This window comes from Lutra lutra, chromosome 7 (assembly GCF_902655055.1).
Source record: "Lutra lutra chromosome 7, mLutLut1.2, whole genome shotgun sequence".
Taxonomy (NCBI): domain Eukaryota; kingdom Metazoa; phylum Chordata; class Mammalia; order Carnivora; family Mustelidae; genus Lutra; species Lutra lutra.
In genome coordinates, this window is record NC_062284.1 from 20,856,277 (window position 1) to 20,876,572 (window position 20,296).

At 41.5% G+C, this 20,296-nt stretch overlaps 1 protein-coding gene across 1 annotated transcript; it reads left to right on the forward strand.

Moving 5' to 3' along the window:
- Positions 1-118: 118 nt before the first annotated feature.
- MPHOSPH10 (M-phase phosphoprotein 10) lies at positions 119-19,656 on the forward strand. The gene is made up of 11 exons (XM_047737536.1): positions 119-274; positions 2,121-2,799; positions 3,332-3,486; positions 3,940-4,111; positions 5,975-6,116; positions 7,553-7,620; positions 9,687-9,824; positions 12,161-12,271; positions 17,601-17,708; positions 18,795-19,025; positions 19,417-19,656. The coding sequence occupies exons 1-11, from the start codon at positions 186-188 to the stop codon at positions 19,564-19,566; spliced, it is 2,043 nt and encodes a 680-aa protein (XP_047593492.1). The 5' UTR covers positions 119-185; the 3' UTR covers positions 19,567-19,656.
- Positions 19,657-20,296: the final 640 nt, after the last annotated feature.

The following is a 20,296-nucleotide window of genomic DNA, read 5'->3' on the forward strand; positions in this document are numbered from 1 at the left end:
ACCAATGGCCCAGTGAAAGTTCTTGCGTTGCCATTGGCTCTGGCGGGGGGGGTGGGTCCGGAACCTGTTTGCAGCGGAACCTTCGCCTCCCCGGTTCAGGTTGCGCGAGGCGCGTCTTTGTGGCGCGGTTTCCGGGCGGCCCTCTTCCTGTGCATGCGGTGCTGTGTCCCGGGTTGCAGACGGCGATGGCGCCGCCGGTCTGGCGTCGGCGGACCCTGGAGCGGTGCCTGAAGGAGGTCGATAAAGCCACTGGCCAGCCAGAGTGCTTTCTCACGTAAGTGAAGGGAACGCGGGCTCGGGGTGCGGCCCAGGTCTCGCGTGGGCGCGGCCTGCCGGCAGATGCTGGAGTAGAGGGATAAAGGGAAGCATGCATCTGTTTGCGCCAGGTTTCACGTTGCGCTCCGCTAGCCCGTCAGAAAATTTTAAATGGTCAGTCTGTGCAGTGCGGCTCTCCCACACAGTTGCGAGCCCACTAGATTGGTTGCTCTTTCCTCCAACGGGCTCCGAAACCACCCAGTGCTTACTTACTCATCATACTTTATTGAAAGTAATAACTTTGTTGTCTGTCTACCCCCGTCCCACGATGAACTGCTTGAGAATTAGGACTTCGTAATATAAGCTCTTCGTATTTTGTTGAAGGACTTAACGTACGACTTAGGAAAGTGTGGCTCTCAGATACCCGACTTTTCCCTTGAGCTTCAGGCGCACAGTAGCTCCAGCCACGTTCTCAGCATCTCAAATTTCTTATGTCCAAAATGACCTGTTTCTGTCTACTGTCTTATATTCTGCCCTCCCTGAAAACCTTTCCACATGCACCTGCCTTCCCTATCTCAGTAAACGGCTCCTCTGTTTTTTGAGTCATTCAGACATGTAACTAAGCTTCTTCCTTGATAGCGTCCTTTTTCTCTGCTTCTAATTCATCAGCAAATTCTTTCGGTTCTGTCTTCAGTCTGTGTTCTGAATTTGACTGCTTGGCACAGTTTCTGCTGTTCTAACCCCTGTACAGTTGTCATCCTTTCCCTGGATGACTGTGTCATCCTAATCAGTGTACTTTCATTCCTTTTCCTCTGTTGGTCATCTTTCCAAAGTGTAAATTACATCATTTTGCTCCTTTGCTTAAAATCTTTATTTATTTAATTTTTTTTAAAGATTTTATTTATTTATTTGATACACAGAGATCACAAGTAGGCAGAGACGCAGGCAGAGAGAGAGAGGAAGCAGGCTCCCCGCCAAGCAGAGAGCCCGATGCGGGCGCCCCATCCTTTGCTTAAAATCTTTTGATGGTGGGGCGCCTGGGTGGCTCAGTGGGCTAAAGCCTCTGCCTTCGGCTCAGGTCATGACCCCAGGGTCCTGGGATTGAGCCCCGCAGGGGACTCTCTGCTAAGCAGGGAGCCGCCCCCTCCCACCATCTCTCTGCCTCCCTCTCTGCCTACTTGTGATCTCCGTCTGTCAAATAAATAAATAAAATCTTTAAAAAAAAAAAAATCTTCTGATGGCTTCTCTTTACACTTAAAACAGCAAACTCTTACCTCGGAGCCTGCATGTTACAGCTTCCATCTACCTCCTTGGCCTCTGCCTCCTTCACCACACTCCAGCCAGGCTTTCATTTCTGTTCCTCAAACTCACCGAGTTCATTTCCATCTTACAAAATTTGCTCTCGCTGTTTTTTCTGCTTGAAATAGATGTTTCCAGGTCTTTGTAAGAATGTCTCCTCGTATACAGGTCTCATTTCAGATGTCAGATCTTCAGAGGTATTCACTGAGTACTCTTGAGCCAAAGCAAGTGTTAACCATTGGCTGACTGAACGGAGTGGCATGTAATATAGCTGAGTTGGCATTTAAGGCTAAGATTCACCATATCTCTTTAGGCAAAGAGGTGTGTAATAGTTTCCCTGCATAAAATCCATATAGTAGATCACAGACTTAGTTGTATATTAATATAGCTCCTCAGCAAGCTAATACACTCTTTGGGGGCAGAATCTGTACTAAAAATTGATATTTCATTCAAGTTTGATTTTACACAGAAGTTAGGCTTTTTTATCCTTTTAATTCATAGTGCTGTGAAATTATTGCCTATAATTATAAAGCTCTTTAAACTTCCTCCCTGTGCTCCCTTAATAGGATTCAAGATGAATTGGCATCAAACTTCACTTCGTTAACAAAAGTACTTTATGATTTTAATAAAATATTAGAGAATGACAGGATCCACGGAAGTCCATTAAAAAAACTGGTGATAGACAATTTTGATGATGAGCAGATTTGGCAACAACTAGAATTGCAAAATGAACCAATTTTACAGTACTTCCAGAGTGCAGTTAGTAAAACCGTTAAAGACGAAGACATCAGTCTTCTTCCAGAGAACGAAGAGCAGGAGTATGAAGAGGATGGCTCAGCGGTGGAGTCTGATGATCAGGAGGTCCTCAAACAAGATCTGGAGGAGGAGGAGGAGGTGGCTGACCTGAGTGGTGATGATCCTAAAGTGGATGAGAGAGCTAAAAACTTGAGCAAAGTTGGTCTGAGGAAAAGTCCAGTGTTCAGTGATGAGGATTCTGATCTTGATTTTGATATCAGCAAATTGGAGCAGCAGAGCAAGGTGCAAGACAAAATGTCTAGGAAACCAAGAGAGAAGTCCATAGTAGATGATAAATTTTTCAAACTATCTGAAATGGAGACCTTTTTAGAAAACATGGAAAAGGAAGAGGGACCAAAAGATGACGAGGAAGAGGAAGACATTAATTTTTTTGAAGATGTTGATTCTGATGAAGATGAGGGAGAATTGCTTGGAAGTCACAAACCTCAGGTAAAGTGTTGGGAGAAGAGACTTTCTACCTCCTTAAATTAGATTTTGTTCTATTTCTTGAAAAGTGGTTTAAAATACCTCAAAACTCACCAGAGCATTAATGAAATATTTAGATCAGTTGAAAACGATGAACTAGATAAATTAAATCAAAGCCATCATTTCCTTATCACAGAATGCTTGTTTTGAACCTAAGAACCATAGTCACACATGTTAGAGGTCTTCAGAATTCCCCTCAAACATATTCCATCAAACACTAAAAATAATAGGGAGAGGAAGGCATTTGTATACTTTAGACAGGGATGTTTTAGAAATGATTATAGTTAGAAGCTTTAGAGTTAGGATGTTGTACTCTGTCTTACCAGTTACAAATGAACCTATGCTTCCTTCCAGTTTGTTACGGTCTAGTAGCCCTTACGTCTGTGTGGTGATGTTGTCCGTCACCAGTTCCCCATATGTAATATGCATCCACATACATGCATGATTTAATGTGTTCTGTTCTTAATTGAAAGTTTGAAAAATCTTTTTACTTTAGTCAGGTAAAAGTTCCAGAAACCTGAAATACAAAGACTTCTTTGATCCAGTTGAAAGTGATGAAGACCTAACAAATGCTCATGATGATGAACTGGGTTCAGATGAAGAGGAGGAAGAAATTGCTGATGAAGAAGGAGAGGAAAGCATTTCTGAAACGTGAGTATTTTGAATCCTTTACACTGTAAGCTAGAATAGTCCAATTGTGTGTGTGTACTCATAGTTGTCAAATATGTTTGTCCCAAGAAGTTATATTCTCTAAGATCAGATAGTCAGAAGGTAGCCAGAAGAAAGTGTCTGAGTTTAAAGGGGCTTTAGAGATCATCTAATGAAGATAAATATCACTGGCAGTGACAATCAAACTAAAAATACCTTACTGTCATTATTGTGAGATACATTTGTCTTACAGATTGAGGAATAATTTATTTTTTATATATTGCACGCTTTTGTTCTGTTTCACCTAAATAATATCTTCTGTTCCTTAGTAACGGAATGACTTTGGAATTCTGACTGTGTTAGGTATACAACATATCTATAATTACTAGAGAATTGGTTTTGTTTTCCTTATGAAAAAGTGTATTATCCTTTCATAAATGTTTTGGTATACTATAGTGATGAAGACAGTGAACTTGAAGAAAGTGAAGACAGCAAGCAACATAAAGAAACCTCGAAAAGAGTGACTTTTGCTTTGCCAGATGATGAGGAAAGTGAGGATACAAGTATCTTAAATGTACAGAAAGATTCTGATGAAGTTAAATCCTCTTTTGAAAAAAGACAGGAAAAGGTAAGAATTGAGAATTTAAGGAATTTTTTTTATGTTTACCAGGACTGTGGCACTCATAACTAATCTACTCTGTAGTTCTTGGTGGAATACTTTATCCTTTAAAAAACAAAACAAAAATCTTGCTGCTACTTCCTACCAGACACTGTGTAGAGATGCCCAGGTGATAGGTAGCTAATTTGCAAAAATCAGTGCTGCATTCCCCAACCTGTGGCCTTCGATTTGTTTAAAAACCTGTTTTTTCCTCTGTCCCTGGTTTCTTTATACCTAATGGCATGTTCTTTTTAATTAGCTGTCCTGTGAACTTCTCTTTGTAGCTGTTTCAGCTGCTCATGAGGACACTGCTTCTTTCAGATATTCTGTAGCTGGCTCACGTAGTCGGAATGTTAATTAATGCCGTCTCAAACACATCTTCCAAAGTTGATAAAGATTATTTCCTTGTGATAGGATTTCAGACAAATCAAGTGTCATTTGCAAATAATAGATATAGCCTGGCTCCAATTATTTGTCTTTACCGTTTAACCACATTAAAATGACATCACACAATTAGAAATGAGAATAGGCAAATAATAAAATATAAAATATATCAATGATATCAAATAATTATTAGAAAAAGAGAATCTGAGTTAAACCCATGATTGTGGGTTGTTTCCAGAAGAGAGAGGAGATTTAAGGGAGGCGGTGGGGAAGTATTGGGAAAGAAAATATGAAATTGCATTGAGTTTCTTTCTTTTTTCTTTTTTTTTTTTTTTCAAAAAAAAAAAAGAAAAAAGAAAAGCAGGTTTAGTGTTACTGGAGAATTATATCAAGCTTTCAAGAGATACCACTGAATTTTGTTCCCACATATAAAGAGAAAACTTCCAAACTTCTTTTTCTTGTGAAGCTGTTACAGCATGATAGCCAAACCTGACATTAAAACACTCACACGTGGTTTCGTTTAAATATCCAAAATAACACAATGAAAGACTAACAACACCATAACCAGATGGGCTTCATTTTCTTGATTCAGGATTAGAAAATCTATTGTAATTCTTGGTTGTAACAGAATAAGGAGAAAACCACATGGTTTTTTTCTGATGTTAGAAAGGCATTTGATGAAATTCAGTATCCATTCCTGATTTTCACTTGTAGTGAAATAGAAACACATCTAGCCAAAAGGTGCTGTCCTGCTTAGTGGTGAAATTCTAGAAATATCCCTTTAAAACGAAGAATAAGAAAATGTCTACAATTATTACCACTGTTATTTAACATTCTTGTAGAAGTGTCAGTGCAACCACAAAAGAGAAAGATAAGAGCATTAATATTTGCAAAGGATACTGGAAAAACCTAAACAGATGAATTGAAAGCTATTCAGAAAAACATGAGAATTCAGTAAAGCGGCTGAGAAGGCTGGCATTCTGTATACTATAAAGTCATTAGAGATATCTTTTAGTAGTTAGCAATAATTTGAATTTTGGAGTGTGGGGTCAAAAGAGGCTCATTCAGTTACTAATGTTCTAATAAAGAAATTAACGTTTGAATGCTCTAATAATTAAAGTTGATAGTGGCTTGTGAATAGATAGATCACTGGACTAGAATAGCGCCCAGAAATCTACCCAAATTCTTTTAGGGGAATTCAGTATATTATAAACATGGCTGTTTCAAATCAGGGAGGGAAAGGTCATCTGCAGCCTCTGCCACATCTCAGGTGTCAGGAATCGGGAGTCATTGTTGGTTAGTAATAAAACGGTGGCGAGAACAAAACAAATGTGTTGAGAAATAACGCATTTCTTGTTTTTGTGTTTGTAAAGATGTTAGTTGCTTCTATTTAGTTATAAGTCTGATTTTGTTTCCTGGATATGTAATAACTTTTTGTCTCTTTCTTAGATGAATGAAAAAATTGCATCTTTAGAAAAAGAATTGTTGGAAAAAAAACCTTGGCAGCTTCAAGGGGAAGTGACGGCTCAGAAGCGCCCAGAGAACAGCCTCCTAGAGGAGACTCTGCTCTTTGACCATGCGGTCCGCATGGGTACGTGAGCCCACTGGGCCCCTTCGAGTGTGTGTTTTCATGCTTTTTCTCTGTTTCATAGAGTCAGTTTTATTTATTTCCCCCAACTTCTTATTTTAAAAACTTGTAAACAGGGGCACCTGGGTGGCTCAGTGAGTTTTGCCTCTGCCTTTGGCTCAGGTCATGATCTCAGGGTCCTGGGATCGAGCCCCACAGTGAGCTCTCCACTCAGAGGGGAGCCTGCTTTCCCCTCTCTCTTCCTGTCTGCCTCTCTGCCTACTTGTGATCTCTGTCAAATAAATAAAATCTTAAAAAAAAAAAAAAAACCTTGTAAACATACAGAAAAGTTGAAAAAATAGTACAGCAAACATATGGGTGCCATTCAGGGGAATTCACCGGTTCACATTTTATATTTGCTTTCCCTGCCTTGCATATATGTGACCCACGTGTGTGTGTGTGTGTGTGTGTGTGTGATCGCATGTTTTGTTTTTTGTTTTTTGTTTTTTTACAATTTAAAAAATTTGTATTAGAACATTTACAGTCAGGGAAGAAAGAGGATCTATGTCATCAAATGTGGAATGTTGAAGAAATATTTAAAATAAATAAAAGACTCTGAACGTGGTTGGGGCTGGCTCAGGCTGGGGGACTCAAAGAGGCCTCTGCGCATCAGCTGCAGGCTGCAGGGGCCAACAGCCTAGCCATACTGGCCTCCTCCTGGATGCAGCACAGCAGTGCCTGGGACACAGGATTCGGCAAGCGCTGATGCGGTCAGCAAGCTCCCTCCCTGCTTTCCTCACTTACCTCTGTGAAAATGTCTGTCAGGCTCTGGAGCCCAAAGAGCCCACTTTTTTCCGCTGATTTACTTGAAAGTAACTTACCAATATCGTGACACTTCACTCCTAAGTACATGTATCTTCTAAGAAATAGGACGTTCTCTTACATAGCCATGGTACTCTTAATTCACCCAGGAGTTACTAACATGCTAATTAGTGTCTATAGGGTACCTGATGTGTAATCCATAATGATTTCTGCTAGTGATCTGTATACAATGCTTATTGTCATTGTCCTCTGATTAAATTTTGTACTCTAGCCAGAAACCCTGGTCATCTCATCAAATTCTTTCTTGTACCTATGAAGTCAAAATGAATTTTCATTTTATTCAGTTCTAGAGAGAATAAAAAAGATGGGAGAGTACCCAGGTGCATGGGCTAAAAGTATTAGTACTTATTACCAGATATTCTCTAGTTTGTGGTTCTCAAACTGGAGGGAGCATCAGAAGGGTTACTTAAACAGATAGGGTGCCCCCACCAACTTTCTGACTCAAGAAGTATGGGGCAGAGCCAAAAAATTCACATTTCTATCAGGTTCCCAGGTGTTGATGCTACTGGTTCAGTAACCACCATTTGAGGACCACTGGTCTAGTTTATACCTAATGAGTCGTGTTATATTTCCTTTAGCCCCTGTGATCACAGAGGAAACCACTCTTCAACTGGAAGATATCATTAAGCAGAGGATAAGAGATCAGGTCAGTAAGAATGAAATTTAACTTAATTTAAAATTCACCGAGATTTTTAGAAATAATATGAAACTGTTTGGGACCATCACTTTTCTTCGTTTTCATAGAAATTTTGTTTGTATCAGTTCTTCATTAAAACCCTTAATCTAGGGGTGCCTGGGTGGCTTAGTGGGTTAAAGCCTCTGCCTTCGGCTCAGGTCATGATCCCAGGGTCCTGGGATCGAGCCCCGCATTGGGCTCTCTGCTCAGTGGGGAGCCTGCTTCCCTTCCTTTTTCTCTGCCTGCCTCTCTGCCTACTTGTGATCTCTGTCTGTCAAATAAATAAATAAAATCTTTAAAAAGCAAACAAACAAAAAAACCCTTAATCTACCCTGAAATGTGCTACTAAGTCTACACTGTCCTCATCTTTTGTTATTGCTTTTGTTTTGTGCGACACTGCCTTTCACTAGTGCTCTGGAAGGATGGGCAGTTGTGTGTGAAGAGAAGGGGCAGCCAGAGCCACTGCCGCTCTTCCTTGCCCCTTGTTTACCTGTCTGGTGGTGCCTGGTGAAGCTGGTGGAGGGTGACAGGTATGGGGACTGATTCTGAATTGATCTGGTCATCCTTGGGACCCTTCCATCTAAGCACAATATCTGCTGGGACAAATAAAGGGTTTATTTTTTTCAAATGTTAAAAACCTAGCAGAGTTTTTATTTAAGAATTGATCTTAGATCCCTAGAGCAACCACTTAAAGAGTATAGAAAGGTAATGAAAAACAGAATTGATACATTAAAATCAAATACTGAAGAGTGTTTCAGTAACCCCAAATGAGGAGTGAAAGGATGTATGTGATGATGGAGGTTGAGAAATCCTGTGGTTTGTTGTCTGCAAGCAAAAAACCAGGAATGCTGCGTCCCAGGACCTGAGACCCAGGGGAGCTGGTGGTACAAGTTCCAGTCTGAGTCCAAAGGTCTGAAAACTAGAAGCAGTGATGTCCAGGGGCAGAAGAGGGATGTCCCAGCTCAAGCAGAGAGCAGATTCACCCTGCCTCCCACTTTTTGTTTTATTTGGGCCCTTGGTGGATTAGATGGTATCCACCCAAATTAGTGAAGACATCTTCTTTACTCATTATACTAGTTCAGATACTGTTCTTTTCCAGAGACATCCACACAGACATACTCAGATACAGTGTTTTACCATCTGTCTGTCTGGGCATCCCTTCACCCAATCAAATTAACACATGAAATTAACTGTCACAGTGGGCAACTGGGAATGAACCCTGCTGGGGACCCCTGAGGATCTATGTAGGTTTTGTCTCAGAATTTACCCCTCTGGGGATGGATCTGCTGGAATATTTATCCACTAAACTCAGTCCTTAGCTGGTTAAGAGCTGCCTCTGGAGGTGTCAAGTCCTAGACACCTCAGAGCTGTCTTGAGCACAAATAGGCAAGATGCCCTGGCAGTCCAGAAAACCCACAGGATAAGAAGCGGAGTGCCACCTTGAGATGGGAAGCTGTCAGCATGTACAGACACGGTCTCCCTGCAGCTACAGGTGAACTTAGAGATGGGCTAGGGTTTATGAAGCAGGGCGTTTACACAGTTTGCTACACAGGTGTTTAATAAATACCAATCACATGAGAAAAAAAATTGAGTCTGTTTTGTAAACTTAGAATAAGACTAGGCATATGACATGTACAACAAGGGATGGCGTTAAAACGTGTATAATGTTCACTTGAAATAGGAAGGATTTGAAGGGTGGTACTATATGTGGACTATCCTTAAATTTGAAATGCAACATGACAAACTTTGAAACTTTTAAACAAACCATGATGGGGAAATGGGGAATTAAAGTTGGTAACCAGGAGAAAGATGCATTTAAAACAAAAAGGAAACTTAAGTAATGCCCTCTTTGCTTTTCATAATACTTATTTTTTGTGACTTGAATACACATTTTGCAGGTTGAAATTGATTACTTTTTGCTATAATTTGCTTGCTCTGGACTGACCACCAATTTTCCAGAGGCAGAGTCCTAAGTGAGCCTAGAATAAAATGATAGATTTTGTTAATTTATGTTCCTTCCAACTTTCATATTGCAGGCCTGGGATGATGTAGTACGTAAAGAAAGACCTAAAGAGGATGCATATGAATATAAAAAACGTTTAACATTAGACCATGAGAAGAGCAAATTGAGCCTTGCTGAAATTTATGAGCAGGAGTACATCAAACTCAATGAGGTAAGGAAGCCCAGAAGGCAAAGCCATCATTATTTTTTAAAAAAAGAGAGAAATAGAAAATCCACTCTGCTGGTTCTACCCTGATGGCTGAAATTCATGAAATAAATCTAGAGCTCTTGGTTCACCTCATTTAAATGTGAGACAGAGTATGTTAGGAATAGAGGGGTTATAATACTTATGCCACTGAATGTGAGGGTGTAGGAGAGTTTGTTTGCAGTTTATTGGTTACCTGACTGTTCCATAGCAATTACTATAGTAGTCCTACAATTTTAAAATCTGTTCTTATTCGTACTTTAGAAATTGCTGATAGAACATTATCTGTGAAATTCATTCAGAATTTTGCTCTGGTGGGTTATTTGTTTTTTGATTCTTGTTTGTTTTCACTTAGATTCTTTAAAATATACCTGGTTAAGTAGGACAAAGTCCTATTTCCAATAATACTGTATTACCAATATAGTGACTGAATTATTCCTTCACACTTGGTTTTTGAGAATGTGGTCAATATGTGCTTGCGGATGAGATGGCATTTTTTTTTTAAAGATTTTATTTATTTATTTGACAGAGATCACAAGTAGACAGAGAGGCAGTCAGAGAGAGAGAGAGAGAGGGAAGCAGGCTCCCTGCCGAGCAGAGAGCCTGATGCGGGACTCGATCCCAGGACCCTGAGATCATGACCTGAGCCGAAGGCAGCGGCTTAACCCACTGAGCCACCCAGGCGCCCCTGAGATGGCATTTTTATTTGCAAAAACCATTTAAGATTCCTGCCAGATTTGATTAACTAATGTCACGTTAGCGGCAATAGCAATCAGTGCCCTTGATGCTACTGTGAAGTTGAAGATCGGGAAAGATTTGAATTAATTATTCCTGGCTGCTTTGCAACCCAAAGTGGTAGGTGAAGAAACATGTTATTGAACATTGCCTGGCTACTTTGAGAGGATTCAGTAAATACAGAAAAGCATTTTGCAACCATGAGAGTTAAAAATTAAATATGTAACGTGACAGCTGTACCAGCCCTGTAAATACTGGTTTTATTTATGTCTCAGAATTCAGCAGCCAGTTCACAAGTTTTTGAGCATGGACTTAATTTAGGCTAATTCTGCACCCATTCCATTAAGAGTTCATCTGGGGGTGGGGCGCCTGGGTGGCTCAGTGGGTTAAAGCCTCTGCCTTCTGCTCAGGTCGTGATCCCGGGGTCCTGGGATCGAGCCCCGCATCGGGCTCTCTGCTCAGCGGGGAGCCTGCTTCCTCCTCTCTCTCTGCCTGCTTCTCTGTGATCTCTGTCTGTCAAATGGATAAAAATAAAATCTTAAAAAAAAAAAAAAAAAAAAAAAGAGTTCATCCGGGGAGGATGATGAGTATTTTCCGGTTTAGTGTCCATCCTGGAGGTATTAAGCAAGGTGATGGTACACAGCACATGAATGAACTTCTAGTTGTATATGTATAGTATATAGTTGCATATGTATGATTTCACAGCCATTAGTGTGGGATGAGGTAAACAACATGTTCAGGATTAAAAAGTGAGTTAAGTTAAAATAAGCAGTGGTGAGTGCTTCGATGTGGCTGAAGGTGGGTTCTAATGACAGACGTTGGAGGCAGACCCTGATGCGTCTCTGGCGTCAGGGTCATGGATGCAAAGAGCCAGTTGCTTCCCTGTTTTGGGTGTGTTTTGTTTTGTTTTGTTCTGTTATGCTTTAATAAAAAATAAAAGCAGTCCTGGCCTTTTAAAATAAACATGGGCAGAGGGAAAAGGAGATTGTGAGCAATTGGGTTGTTTCTATTTTTGACTGTTGGGAATAGTGCTGCTCTGAACAGATGTATTTATTTGAGAACCTCTTCTTAAATTCTCCTGGATATTTACCTAAGGATGGAATTGCCAGGTCATATGGCAGTTCTCTGTTTCACTTTCTGAGGAGCTGCCCCATTCATTTCCATTGTGACTGCACCATTTACATCGTCCGTCACCAGCAACAGTGCACAATGGGTCCAATTCTTCAACATCCAACCCTTATTACCCAGCTCCCCTTTCTTTTAATGAGAGCCATCCGAGTGGGAGTGGCTTAGTTCTTGACAGAAATAAATACCAAGGGAATGAAACTGTAAGTTGTCAATTGTAGAGGGAGGGGTCGCTACAGCTCTGAAGTGCACATTGCATTGCTTCTTGGGCTGGTGCTGGCTCTGGCGTGGGATTGATAACTCTGATTCTGCCTTGTAATGTGTCTTTGAAGCTGAAGCCTTGATGATAAGAGATGGGGGCATATCCTTATTGAGCTTTGTGTTTTGTCCTATGATGTGTTATTAAGCTGCTAAGTCTGATGTTATTGAACTTATTTTCTAAGCAAAAAACAGCAGAAGAAGAAAATCCAGAGCACAAAGAAATTCAGAAGATGATGGATTCCCTCTTCTTAAAATTGGATGCCCTCTCAAACTTTCACTTCATCCCTAAACCAGTAAGTGTGTTAACAGTTCTGTGTGTAATCAGAGCAAACGTGATCTTAATTCCTCTTTGAGCTTCTGTGAGGCTAGCTTTTTGTTTGGTTTTAGGATACAAACCTGTAGGAATTTCTAGTCCCAGGCAGTTCTGGCTTCCTCTGCTGATCCAGTGTGATCTCCCCATGGGCCGTTCTAGACCTAAAGTCTCTTCATTTCTCATTCTTGTTGTTCAGCTTTCAGTTGTGTTTTCATCCTGCGGTTGGTCTTGAGACCTGTGATGTCTGTACCTGATATTTTCTGAGTACCAGCTATTTGCCATACTAAGTCCTTTATGTATATTAACCCCTTTTCTCCAATTTTATTAAGATGTAATTGACATGTAATACTGTTTAAGTTTAAGATGTACAACAGTAATCTGATAAATAGGTTCTCCTATCATCAGAAAGCAAAATGTTCCTATAAAACCTTTCACAAGCCTAAATGGGGTAAAGCAAAGAAGCAATTCCTATTAATTAAATGGAAAGTTTTTTGGGCTTTTCAGATTCCAAATAACCTGTCCTAGGCTTTCCTGATACTTGAGGACCAATCTTGTAATAGGTGCCCAAATAAATCGAGATAAAGCACAGATGCTCACAGACACTGTTTAAAGGCATGGTGGCTTGATGCTGAGAAACCAAGTGTAGTTCCTGAGGAAGGAGCTGGGCAGAGCCACTCACAGCAGAATGCTGAATGCTATTTTTCCTTTCACTTTTTTTTTTTTTTTTATAAAAGTGAAAATAATTCTCAGATTTCTGTCAGCAAAAACAGGTACTCATGTAGGTCTTTTGTGAAAGCAAAGTGGCCTTGCGTGAATTTTCAAAGGGCATGGCATACGGGAAAAGTGTATATTGGGGAGTGACTACTGTGTTAAGTTTAGTTAATAGCCATCACCCCGTATAGTTACAGTTTCGTTTTTATGATGAGAGCTTTTAAGATCTACTTCCTTAGCAACTTTGAAATATACAATACAATAGTATTAACTCTAGTCATGCAGCTGTTCTAAAGGAGGGCAGAGCTTTATTAAAATATAGTCCAGGGGAAGAGCTTGCCAGTCAGGAGAGACAAAGGCCCCAGAAACTCTAGGGTATGTGCTTCTATCACTTTTTTTCTTTTGGGAGGGTCCTAGGGTAGCAACATTTGAGTGACAGTCCTGGATTATATATTAATTAGCCAAGTACTCCTGTACTTTCCAAGATGTAGTCTAAGTGCTTATAAGAGTGGGCAACTGCAACATTATTTCTGTTCTAGAGACATAGTTCAAATAAGGACAAATGGCTGCTGTCTGCATAAGTGCAATAAGCACAGCAAACTTAACTCTCTTTCTGGTGGGATGTCACAAGCCAGAACCTGCTGCTAGATGGGTAGAATGTGGTGGTCCTTGCGCAGGGCTCTCCAGCCGGACATCTAAGGTCCATCTTCTTGTTGCACATGCCCAGTTCCTGCCTAACAAGATCACGTTGTAATTTGTCTTTCTCTGTTTGACATATCTCACTTAGTATAATGCCTTCAGGGTATATCGGTGTTGTCATAAATGGCAGGACTTCCTTCTTTCTGTGGCTAAATGGTATTCCATTGTGTGTGTGTGTGTGTGTGTGTGTGTGTGTGTGTGTATTTATGTATGCACCATATTATCTTTATTCATTTATCTGTTGATGGACGCTTGTATTGTTTCCATGACTTGGCTCTTGTAAATAATCCTGCCATGGTCATGGGGGTGCAGAATCTCTTTGAGCCGGAGCGGGGCACCTGCTTGGCTCTACAGATGGGCAAGCTGCTGGCTGGGATCTCTACTTGGGCACTTCTGTGAAGAGGAACATGGTCTGCCAAGGTCCAGGCACTGGTTGCTAGAAGCCCTGCACTTGTTCTTCATCCCAGTCTGATCCTCAGTGGTCCAGCCCCACAGACTCCCTCTGTGATCCTCATGACACAGACATGATTGGGCCTGCTCAGAAGCGTTCTGCAAAGCTGGGGAGCTAGAAGGCCACCTTGGGCTCTCTTCTCACTGGAGAAACCGTAGGCCAAGTCTCTCTCAATGGGGCGCTGTGCTGGCCTGGGAGAGAGATGAGATGATGAGAGTGTAGTCTCCTGCCCTTCTAAATTTGGTCCTTCACAGTCCTGTGGCCCGGAGGGTTGCTTCAGCCTCCCCCTTGGGTTCTGGGTTCTGAACTAGGCAGGATTTTTCCAGTGTTATCTCGTGTATGGATAGTTGCTAGTTGGTCTTGTGAGGAAGACTAAAGTAGAGATGGACCAGCGTTGTCGTCTTGATGACGGTAGCGGCCCTGTCCGTTAATTCTTCATCCACAGAATACCAAGGCAGGTATTACTCTTTCTGTTTGCAGATGAGGAAACTGAGGCTTAGGAGATTGAAAGGGTTGGATCTAACTGGGCGTCCATGTTCTCGCTGTTGCATCATGTTCCCTACACCACGCCCAGACCTCCAGTGATCTTCCAGTCTGTCTCACTCCCACCACGCTTGGCTCAGTGCTTCTCTACCCTTTAGAGCTTCCTTCTCACTGTCATCTATGGACCCATAAAGCATGCAGCGCCATCTTTTTGGTACTTGTTCACCTATTGCCCCTTTGTGTCCCTTGTGTTTTCTAGAGATGAGGTACCATGAATCTCAGGGACTAGTCTAGAAGTCAGAAACCTGAATTTGATTCTCCCCTAACTAGCTTTGCGAATTAGGCAAATTGCTTCACTCTCATCTCTATAAAGAAGAGGTAATCTCCAAAATCCTTCTGATTCTTTGATGGTTAAGTGTTTTGTCCTGTGTGAGTGTCTTGTCTTCTCAGACAGTCAGCATTTATCACCTGGTTTGTTGTTGTTGTTAATCAAGTGTAATTTCTATTAAGGTTTTGGTGGCAGGAGCCATCTTTAGATACCAAAGCACCTAGTGTGGGCTATGTAAGGGATGAAGAAAAGAGGAATTCTCAACCCCTCCTGGCCACAGGTCCTACTGTGAAAAAGTTACTGACATGAAGAGCATGATCCTTTCCTGTGCCTTACAAGGCCTCATGTGGTCTGGGCTCCCTCTCACTCGTCTGGTCTCTGCAGCTTTCTGTCCCCCAGCCGCTCTCGTCATCTTCCAGTGCCTTCAGTGGGCAAAGTGCACCCTTCTCCACACCTTCCTGCTGGGCTCTCCTCTGCCTATTAGGCTGCACTGCTTTTTTCCATGACTGGCTCCTTCCAATCTCTGGGGTGTCAGATGAATGCCATCTCCCTCCTCCGTGCCCTCATTTCCCTCATACCTATGATCGCCATTGGTCGATTGCTGATCGTTCTCTACTCATTATCAAGCTGGCACAAACGTATTTTGTTCACTGCTATTTCCCTGCTGTGTCCATCACACTAACATGGAGCCTGCCATGGGGAAGTACTCAGACCTTCCTTAGAACCTTGGGAATTGAAGAAGGTGGGAATAGTATATGGGCCTACATGCCCTATTTGAAAGCCTTTCTTATTCCTCTTCAGAAATGTAGGCTTTTCGGTACAGGTTCCACTTAATACAAACTTTTCTCATATTCAGTTTCGTATTTCATGAGCTCCAGAAACCCTGTTGACCATCTTTTTTTTTTTTTTTTTTTAAATTTTCTGGGTTGTCTCCCATTTTCTTTGTATTTCTCTTTAAGTTGTAGATTGGACACAATGTTCCTAAGAAATAAGTGAACAGTGGTCCAATGGAAGAAAACATTTCTTTCACACCGACATTTTTTTCAATTAGAATCCACGATCCTTTCCTCCTCTCTCTCTGCCTGCGTTTTGCCTACTTGTGATCTCTGTCTGTCAAATAAATAAATAAGATCTTTAAAAAAAAAAAAAAAAAAAGAATCCACGATCCTGTTGTGTGTATGACTTATTTTTGTTCTGTCTGAAATTTCCTGGGGCACACATCTGCTGGTTGATTGGCATATGGCCAGGAATGCATTAAGGAAAAGGTGTGCGAAGGAATCAGTGACATTCTCTGCAGTAGAGCCCCTTTCTCCTCAGTCCTGTGTTCTCTCCAGGGCACACTTCCATCTTTTACTTCACTCTAGAGACAGAGTCCCTGTCCCTGCCCCCTGGTGCTCCTTAGAGATGCGTAAGAATTAGATGTAAATGAGATGTGCATTAGTGTAAGTGTTAGGTAAATAATCACTAGTGTCCTGCTATCACCATAATCTGTATGAAGCTTGTTTTAATTTCTGTCTTTCCTGGGCATTTCTTTAAAAAAAAAAAAAAAAAAAAAAAAGGCTCTTCTGTTACCATCACATTTCATGACATTGCATAACATTTCTCCTTTTTGTAATGAATAGATTTGATTTATTTCAATTCTGCTTTAGTTTTCCAAAGCAGTTCTCGATCATCTCACATTTGTTTATAAAGCTGTGTTTCAGTAGCTGAAAGATGAGAAAATTTGTTTATCCAGTAGCTTATTTTGACTCTTGTTCTGATAAGCATTTTTCCTTGTATCTTTTCCTGTATATTTCTTACAGCTGGCCTTTTTTTAAATAACTAAAGACAGGATAATATTCACAAAAATCAGTAGATTCTTTAACATTAGATAGGATTGTTGGAAAATGTCCACGTCCATGGCAGATGGTAAGAGTTTAGTGTAATAGGTGAAAGGATAGGTGTTTGAATGTGGTAGAAATGTCCTCCCAGAAGTGTAGAAATAAGTGTTCTTGGTGCAGCAGTGAGACAGAGAAGACCCTTGAGTACTCAGATTATCAAAAGATTCCTCAAGCAGCCCATGCTGCCCACCAGCACGGCTGTCATTCCAGTAAGCTTTGCTATCAACCATCTCACATTTTAAATAATCTCCATAAAATATTTTATTTTTTTAAAACGTGGGAAAGCTTTTTTTAAAGATTGATTTATGTGAGAGTGAGTGGGGCAGAGGGAGAGAATCTTCAAGTAGACTGTCTGTGGAGCACAGAGCCCTATGTGGCGCTTAACCTCATAACTCATGAGATCATGACTGAACCAAAACCGAGGCAGACTTTTAACTGAACCACCCAGGCTCCCCTTTATAAAGTATTTTATGTATTATGCTTTAAATTAATAGGTTCACACCTTAACAATAGAGAACAAACTGAGGGTTGCTGGAGGAGAGGTGGCTGGGGGGTGGGCTAAATGGATGATGGCTGTTAAGTAGGGTACTTGTTGGGTTGAGCACTGGGTGTTGTATGTAAATGATGAACTACTACATAAAAATAATAGTAAAGTCAATTCTAAAGGATATTAAGAAAAATAAATAGGTTCACAATACAAATATTTTATATTAGGACTATTTATGACTTCCTCTTAAATACGTTGTCTCTTTTCTAGCCTGTTCCAGAGATTAAAGTTGTGTCAAATCTGCCGGCCATAACCATGGAGGAGGTAGCCCCAGTGAGTGCGAGTGATGCAGCTCTCCTGGCCCCAGAGGAAGTCAAGGTAGGAAACCAGTGTGGAAACATTTAGTTTTTTGTTTGTTTTTGTTTTTGTTTTTTTAATAAATTAGTTGTTTATAGCTAGATCCTTACTCAGTGTCATTATATTGGAGTTTGTAGCTTTTATTCTAATGTAAAGCAGTTTTTAATTATAATCAAGCTAATAGTTTTACATAGTATTCAAACATCAGTCTTCTATCATCAGATATCATGAGGTACAGGTATGAGAATTATTATAAAGGCGTCTTGTAAATATCTGATGTCCAAGTCTTGTTATAGTCCAATTTGAATACTAGCAGTGGTGTTGGGTTAATATAAATGGTTTATGTTGCTCATAAACTAGCAGTCCTTTAATGCCAGCATTTTCCCCATTATTGTATCCATTTAATGTTTATCAGTAATGGAATTGGTGTCTAGAGTAGAACATTTGGATTATTAGAAGTTGGAGGTAACCAAATGTAGGCGGTCCCTGGCTCATGAACATTGATGCTCATGCATTACACAGGAAGATGGTTCCTGCCAGGTCTCATCTTCCCGGCTGGTGTGGCAGCATGGCTCTTTGTCCCTCCACACTTGCTTTGCTGCACCCACACCCACCCCTTCAGGACCTCTGCCACCTCTGTAGGTAACAGCCCTGGCAGGATAGGCTGGCAGCTGAGGAGAATAGAGAGGACATTGATCCTCCCTGAATAGATGTTTCCCTTCCATTTCTGGGAGCCCCTCCTGCCAGCCAGTAGCTGTCCTCAGCAGCTGAGGCTGTCTCTGATGCCCATCTGGAGTCTTAGGTGCTTTAGGGGGCCTGCTTCTGGGACTGTCAGTGGGATAACCCGGCTCTCCAGGCTGCCTTTGCAATGTAGTTTGGGAGCTGAACTGCCGCTGGAGTCCGCTTTGTCAAAGAATGCGTTCCAGGTCTTAAAGAGCTGAGCTCCCAAGGCTCTGTGGGGTGCAGATGGGTGCTGTGCGCTCAACTCCTGGCAGGTACAGCCCATTGGCCACACTCTCTGGAATAGCTGCTCTTCCCATTTCCTCCATTTCCTGAGTAGTGTTTATAAGTTGGATTAACTGGTATGCTGGTGGTTACGTTTAATAGGAAAAAAATAAAGCTGGAGATGTAAAAACAGCTGCTGAGAAAACAGCTACAGACAAGAAACGAGAACGGAGGAAAAAGAAATATCAGAAGCATATGAAACTAAAAGAGAAGGAAAAGCGGAGAAAACTGCTTGAAAAGAACAACCCAGACCAAGCAGGGAAATACACAAAGGCAGTAGCTTCAGAGAAGTTAAAACAGCTGACCAGAACAGGCAAAGCTTCGCTACTAAAGGTAAGGATGCAGGAAAGAAAACCGCTGTAGGGGGCCCTTGTGGGCAAGGTGGTGGCAAGCAGTGGTGACATCTCCACTGTGAGCCTGCTGACGCCACCCACGTGCCAGTGAAAGGCCGCTGGCACCTGGCTGGAGTAACAGCTTGAAACTCTGGGCCCCAGGACACCTGGGGCCTGGCAGCGGTGGTCTTCCACTCCCTCCTCCCTTCAATTATAGGAACATTGCAGCGGCATAGAAAGCTTATAATACCTCTGTGCTGACTGGTGTGATTTTTCATAATATCTTCTCAATTTCTGGATTTTTATACTTTTATACTCCGTTGTAAGCATTTGGCTTTTTTTACTTACAAGAACATTTTATAGCATGAGTGTGTTATTATTTTTAATTGCAGGATGAAGGTAAAGACAAAGCCTTAAAGTCGTCTCAAGCATTCTTCTCCAAATTACAAGATCAAGTAAAAATGCAAATCAGTGATGCAAAGAAAACAGAAAAGAAAAAGAAGAAAAGACAGGATATTTCTGTTCATAAATTAAAGCTGTAACATATCTGAGTATAATATAAATACTAAGATGTAAGTTTATATTCTGTCATTGTTCCCTTTTATAATAAATTTTTCGAGAACTTTTCTTTGCATACATGGCAGATATTTGAGAATTCCTTATTTTGAAAAGACAAATTCCAAACTGTCATTGGAAAGCCCCAAATTGCTTCTCTGAAGCTGAATGTAACCCCCAAAGCCCTTTCCACACTGTGTTCTTGCTGGGGCAGGTGAAGGCCAGCTCGGGCACTGGCCAGTAAGCGGGAGCTGGCCTGCACGCTGACCAGGGCCCGGGAGCCAGCTGTCCCTGTCACAAGCAGCTGTCTACAGCAGGGGTCCTCACTCTTTGGGTCCTGGTTTTCTTCTCCCACTGCCCTGTCATCCTTTCACAAAACAGGTGATCTGTCATCCACTGAACGAAGGCTTTGTGTAGGCTCTAGAGTATGGTCAGATGCATAGAAGGCAGGTGTGACTTAGACAAGATGGAAGGCGAACACAGCAAGGAAGGCAGACTGGCAGTGTGGTGAATCTTCGTGACTCCCCGGTGCTCACCTCTGCATCTGTGGAGAGCTGCCTCTTGTCTCATAGGACCTCATGCTATGCTGGTGGAAATGCCCTAAACCTTAACCTCAGAGGGAAAATGAGAGCAGCTCCTCCTTAAGCAGCAGGGAAAGCCCTTCTGATTTTTCATCTACAGGCAACCATCAGCAGGAAGGAAGAGGTCGTGGGCGTG

Bases quoted from the DNA above. Each gene is read 5' to 3' on its own strand.
- MPHOSPH10 (XM_047737536.1), top strand. From the start codon at position 186: ATGGCGCCGCCGGTCTGGCGTCGGCGGACCCTGGAGCGGTGCCTGAAG. The intron at 7,621-9,686 runs GTCAGTAAGAAT...TTCATATTGCAG, and splicing joins AGCAGAGGATAAGAGATCAG to GCCTGGGATGATGTAGTACG. The intron at 12,272-17,600 runs GTAAGTGTGTTA...TCTCTTTTCTAG, and splicing joins TTCACTTCATCCCTAAACCA to CCTGTTCCAGAGATTAAAGT.